General features: G+C 36.8%; 2 protein-coding genes across 2 annotated transcripts; both read left to right on the top strand.

Moving 5' to 3' along the window:
* The first annotated feature begins 2,162 nt into the window (after window positions 1-2,162).
* On the top strand, window positions 2,163-3,405 carry LOC112527622 (auxin-responsive protein SAUR21-like). The gene is made up of 2 exons (XM_025138363.1): window positions 2,163-2,249; window positions 2,444-3,405. The coding sequence occupies exon 2, from the start codon at window positions 2,895-2,897 to the stop codon at window positions 3,180-3,182; it is 288 nt and encodes a 95-aa protein (XP_024994131.1). The 5' UTR covers window positions 2,163-2,249; window positions 2,444-2,894; the 3' UTR covers window positions 3,183-3,405.
* Window positions 3,406-5,339: 1,934 nt separating this feature from the next.
* Window positions 5,340-5,624, top strand: LOC112527785 (auxin-responsive protein SAUR22-like). Its single transcript, XM_025138585.1, has one exon. The coding sequence runs from the start codon at window positions 5,340-5,342 to the stop codon at window positions 5,622-5,624; it is 285 nt and encodes a 94-aa protein (XP_024994353.1).
* The last annotated feature ends 297 nt before the right edge of the window (window positions 5,625-5,921 follow it).

Genomic DNA, 5,921 nt, shown 5'->3' with positions numbered 1-5,921 from the left:
AACGGTCCATCACACCGAAGAAGAATGGTTTGGGTGCTACAGATTACCGAAAGAAAGGCCATTTTGCTGTTTACGTAGGAGAGACTCACAAGAGATACGTGATCCCGTTGTCTACCTTGGACCACCCCTTGTTCCGGGAGCTTTTACATTGGGCGGAAGAAGAATTTGGTTTCGACAACTCGGAAGGAGGTCTTAAAATTCCTTGCAATGAAGATTATTTCGAAGGTCTCATTTCCCTGATAAGTTCGACTTGATTTAGGGTAAGGAGGCTATTAGTTAGAGCTGCATTTTAGAATTTCGATACTGCTTATTCTGTCAAAAGAGTTGTAAATCATACCGGTCAAAAGCTCATCCCGGAAAATCGTTCATGTGAAGATGAAACCTTTGCCGTTCCTCGAACGGAACAACCGTGGTAATTTATTTGGTAAACATAAATATAAATATGAGATTTGAATTAATTCATGATCTGTAAGTTATCATGAGCAGCTTTAAACCATTTGCACAATTGTAATCGAGGAGATGCTATTTTGTTTGAAATCAGGACAAGTATTATTTCTTCAATTCAAGTTATTTTTATGATACTTGTAGACCAAAATCTGCTACAAAAGTTGGCTACTATATAAAGTGGTTGCTAAACTTAATTTCATGTTTTCTTAAGTTGCTTATCTTTAAAAAAAAAAAATCAATCCAAATACCTATATATATTCCCACGATATTGTATTATTCAATATTAATAAAATGAATATATTATGAGTTTATTCCTTGTGGTATGTTGTTTTTTCATGGATTTGATTCTTGGACTTCATTTATTATGGCTTTGGTCCCTGTGATATGCGCTTTCTGTTGGATTTGATCCTTGAACTAAACGGCCGTCTAACAGTCCGTTAAAATCATGGGCCAAATGGTCTTTTTGTTATTTTTCTCTATTTTAAACATTCTTCAAATGATCCTTTTTTAAATTAGGGACCAAAATGTATCCATTGAAAGTTAACCAAATAACCAAATTGTACAACAATCCTTTTTGTTAATTTTTAAAACTAAAGAACAGACGCGAACGCTGTATAAGGAGAGGTTCATTTGAGAACCCTGTATATGTTTTTACTCAAGGTTTGTTTGTTATTTTTATGAGTTATGGATTTGTAGGCAGCTGCAGAGTTGGCTAGAGATCGAATTGTTTGAGAAATCTGTGTTTTTTCAGGTTCAGGTTCGGGTCCACGTCTGGGTCCGGTAAATCCAATGAGTAACGGTTATTTTATTCTTAACGGGTTCCCCAACGGGGATCGGAGAAACCACGGGGACCCGACAAGAATCACCGATAAGATCCCCGATGGGGATCAGGACGGTTATGAGGATGGTTATGGTTAACAGTTTCAGGGACGGGGACTCTAAAAACCGGTCCGAACCTGGCCCGTTGCCATTCCTATTTTAAAGTGGACACTTACTTTGGATAAACTAAAATAGAAACGGAGACACTTATTTTGAGGCGACGGGAGTATTTGTTTTTGTTATTTGTAGACATCATTCGTCGTATAACAATTAATTATTCTCTATAGTAATTTGTATGTATTAATGACTCTTTAATGACTTTCGAGATAGTTTCATCATTCGATCTACTCTTTAATGACTTTCGAGATAGTTTCATCATTCGAGAACCTCCCACTTTGACTGCAGGAGTGTATTAGACAATACTGTATATTACTAGATTAGTCAAGTAAATATTCTTGGTCATAATTAGCTCCCATATCTCAGCCATAATTAACTCCCCATTGCTTGCATATGTACACATTTGTTTTGTGAATGTACACCTGCAAGAATTTACTTTCTTACACAGCTTGACACTTTCAAGGATTTTAGAAATTTGAGTTTTAATCAAAAGTCAATAAAACCTTCAAACACATTTTTCAAATTAATCGGGGTCAACGCCTTCAATAATAGATCATCCAAGGTTTGTGGATTTACAGACAACTGTTGAAGCTATTGTAGGAAACTGCAATCTTGCTCGTTTATTTGCGCTCCTATATGCGTTCCATTATGTTTGATTCTAGGTGTAGTCCAAGATATCCTTTAACTGAGAGGTCTTGTTCTTTTCCTTTTTCTTAATTGCTATTTTCTTATGGTAATCGGTAATCCTTCGTCATTTTTAGGATATCGGAAAATTTATGTGAAATTTTCATTTTTTGGTGATCCGTCATAACTCACTGATGGGAAAAGGCCGTCGATGAATTTCGTTGCTGACCCTTTGTTGTCTGGTAGTGTATTGAATTAAACTTGTTTCATCCGAGCGTAGTCCTATTGTTATATGTTAGTTATTTGAACTACTGAAACGAGTTATTTTCGAGCTGTTATCAAGCTAGCTATTTGACAATGAATTTAGAAAACTTGAGGAGCTAATAAATCTAGTTTGAACCTAAATAACAAAACCGGAATACTTTTTGTGTCACAGGATCACCAAATGGGATTCAGAGCCTGTTATCAGTGTACAAGTAGTTGATAAACAAAGAAAGAGAGACTGAAAACAACTAGAATGATTCCGGCAACGGCATGGGCAGTACTTATCCTCTCCCACTTCTCTTCCTTACTGTCATTATTGTTCGTTTCTGATCTCTGATCAGGACTTCAGAGAACAAGTAGGCCATATATATATTCTTTTATATTTATTTGTGTGGATAAGAAAAGCCTCTGATGAGTGATAAAAGTGAGCAATGCCATGTGAGGCAACACCTAAGTAGGTCCGTGCAGAAATTACATCATCTTCCCTCTTTATCAGATCCCTTATTTGCCGGGCGAGTTGCAAGTACAAGACAGTATAAATACAAATTGCATGTTTGGGAGTTCTTAAGTTCACTACTATTCCTTCTCTCTTTCAAGATCAAAGTCATCTTCAGTCCAAAGTTATGGCTATTTTCCGCTTGCATTCTTTGGTTTCTACTGCGAAACAAATGATCAAACTGCACAACAAACACCAACCAGATGTTCCCAGAGGATATTTAGCTGTGTATGTTGGAGGAATCCATAAGAAACGGTTCGTTGTTCCTTTATCTTACTTGGACCAACCATTGTTCCAAGATTTACTACGTAGATCAGAGGAAGAATATGGGTTCAACCATCCGATGGGAGGACTTACCATTCCCTGCCAAGAAGAAGCCTTTGTCGATGTCACTTCTCGATTACAAATTTCATAGTTTGAGGACATGAAGATTTTTCATCCTCTTTGGCTCCATGAATATATATGTTCAATTTATGATCATCATATTGTAGAGAATATAATAGATGTTATTTAGACCATGTTAAAAGGGCATGCATCCCCGTTTTCGACATTTGAATATGAATAGATGTAAATCGAGTTCTTTTTACACCACCATCAAGCATTTGGCCTTGTAATATTTGACTCTGTATGTTTCCTAGAATATATACATTGAAAGTCATGAGTTCAAATTGCCAATTTTGTTATAATTAGCTATAGGCTATGTTTCGTTAGTCTAGTTTTCAGTTATTCTAAAATTCCGTAACACGTCCTTTGCTTGAAAATAGTATTGGCAGTGTAATGGGTATTCAACACTAAAGAGTAAGTTCAACTAGCAAAATAAGGGGAAACGTCATGTACCATGATCCCATATCATCAACCAAATTTTCCCCATTACATAAAAAATAAAGAAACGCTGAAGAGAACCTAGAAGGGGGACAGAGGCTGTAGACCAGTACTATGGGTGAAGGAAGAACAAATGACATTTAAACCAAAGTGGGGGGATGGGTGCCAGCATAGTCACAGGTTAAACGGCTTGAGGGGATGAGGGCACCACAAAGAGTTAAACCGAGGTTGGAGCCACATAGGGGTTGATGGCATCTTGGGCTTGACGTTGCAAATGGTCAGACAGAAGTAGGATCTTTAAAGAGTCTGGGAAGAGTAAATTGGTTATGGCGGTTAGGATTCGAGTAGGTGGAGGGTCAGATGAAGAGGTTTGAGGTGGGATTAGGAGGTGGTTAGGATTTGGGGAACTGACCATGGTCAGAAAGAGGTGGTTGAAGGAGGAGTCCATGGAAGGAAGGGGAGGTGGCTGTGGAAGGTCCGGAAGAAGGAGATATTCGAAGCTGGGAAGCTGGAAAGGAGAGCAAACTGGTTTAAGCAACATTTTAATGTGGCTGGATTGACCCTGGAATCGCCGGGTTATCACCTAAACATGATCAGATCGAGGGTTTTTATCTCTTCTGTTTTTTTATCGTTTTTACAAACGAAATGGAAAATTAGTACTTTCAGAGTTTTTATTATATCTCACAATGACGGAAATCGAAACCAACAAATATCAGTCCATTATACCAGTAGTACTTGATAATTAACTGACATTCACTAGTAACCTAATTTCGAAGGGGATTTATATAAATCGATGCATCATTTTGAGTTATAATGTCGGCCTAAGTTAATATTTCAGGTTTCTATCATATTTTCAACTAATAATCCTTCATTCTCGAACCAAAACACAACGTTGTTTCAAAGGAAAACTATTTCCATTCTTATTTCTCTTCAACTTTAAAAATTGATTTTGAAAATTTCCATTCTCCTTTGGTATGATAGTTCAGTTGCTTGCGGCTTGAAGCCCATTACGTGAATAAGAATCAGAGATAAATACAGGAGAGAATAAATACTGACCATGGTCCCACTCCATGAGGATTGACAGTGCAAAGTGTCAAAACTAGCAATAATTGGCATCTTTGGAAGTATTTTGATTTCTAAGAGGTTGTGAAAATAAAACAATGGGCTATTATACATCCATTTCCTCAATTCTCACCGCAAATCAGGCCGCCATTTATGTACCTTTCAAAGAGATTGTAAGGGTCATCATCACTCTGCAAGCAACCCCCAAAGTGTTGGCCAACTTGAACACATAAAAAACCTGTCATTCTTTCAAATGCAAGTGGTAATGCATTTTGATTCTGTGAATTTAGTCGGTCAACAAAAAAAAAATCAAGTTCTTCTGTAGCAAACATGAAATTAATGTTTCCTATTATAAAAAAGAGTTGTCGTTTCTGTTCTGACTAGTTTCTGATCATGATTCCATTGAGAACAAATGATGCATGGAATTCATTGTATGGATTAAATAAGATGAGCTTAACTGAGTAAAGCCATGTGATGCAACACATGACATGACTTATACCCCATCTAGAAATTAAATCCTCCTCCATTCCTCCATTATCAGATTTCCCATTTTCCTCTACTTGCAAATACAAGGTACTATAAATAAAAGTCGAAGACCGCCATCAAATTAAAGCCAACCTACCAGATCCAGTTCCTCACTTCAATTCCTTCATTCAACTAAAAAACCGTGCTTTCTCACTGCAGATACATGGGTGTTTTCCGTGTGCATTCTTTGGTTGCTAATCTGAAACAAATGATCAAACTACATAACAAACACCAATCAGATGTTCCCAAAGGACATTTGGCCGTGTACGTTGGAGAAATCCAAAAGAAACGGTTTGTAGTGCCGTTATCTTACTTAGACCAACCATTGTTCCAAGATTTGTTACGTAGGTCAGAAGAAGAATACGGGTTCAACCATCCAATGGGAGGACTTACCATTCCTTGCCATGAAGAAGCCTTTGTGAACCTCACTGCTCAATTGCAGTCGTAGTTCGGAGATAAAAATTTTGACGTCCTCCAAATTGTTCAGCACCACAAGTTTGCTCTTTATTAATGTCATTATCTGATTGAGAATTTGAGATTATAGCAAGTGTTGCTCTAAACCATGTAAATTAAAAGAGGCATATTCCTATTTCCGACTGTTGTATATTGTTAGAGATTTTCATATTTCGGTTAGCTTATCTACTTAATTATGTGGGTATATATATATGATTAGATATATTTGGATTTGAATTAGTTTTTTTATTTGTTCCTGTATTTTTTGCGTTAGTTTTTTTTTATGTATTTC

This window comes from Cynara cardunculus (assembly GCF_001531365.2).
Source record: "Cynara cardunculus var. scolymus isolate 2C chromosome LG 15, CcrdV1, whole genome shotgun sequence".
Taxonomy (NCBI): domain Eukaryota; kingdom Viridiplantae; phylum Streptophyta; class Magnoliopsida; order Asterales; family Asteraceae; genus Cynara; species Cynara cardunculus.
The sequence above is the reverse complement of the archived record's forward strand: the minus strand, read 5'-3'. Positions and strand labels throughout refer to the sequence as shown.

What these genes read in the sequence shown, in the direction of transcription:
- LOC112527785 (XM_025138585.1), top strand. Translation starts at nt 5,340, where the DNA reads ATGGGTGTTTTCCGTGTGCATTCTTTGGTTGCTAATCTGAAACAAATG.
- LOC112527622 (XM_025138363.1), top strand. Translation starts at nt 2,895, where the DNA reads ATGGCTATTTTCCGCTTGCATTCTTTGGTTTCTACTGCGAAACAAATG.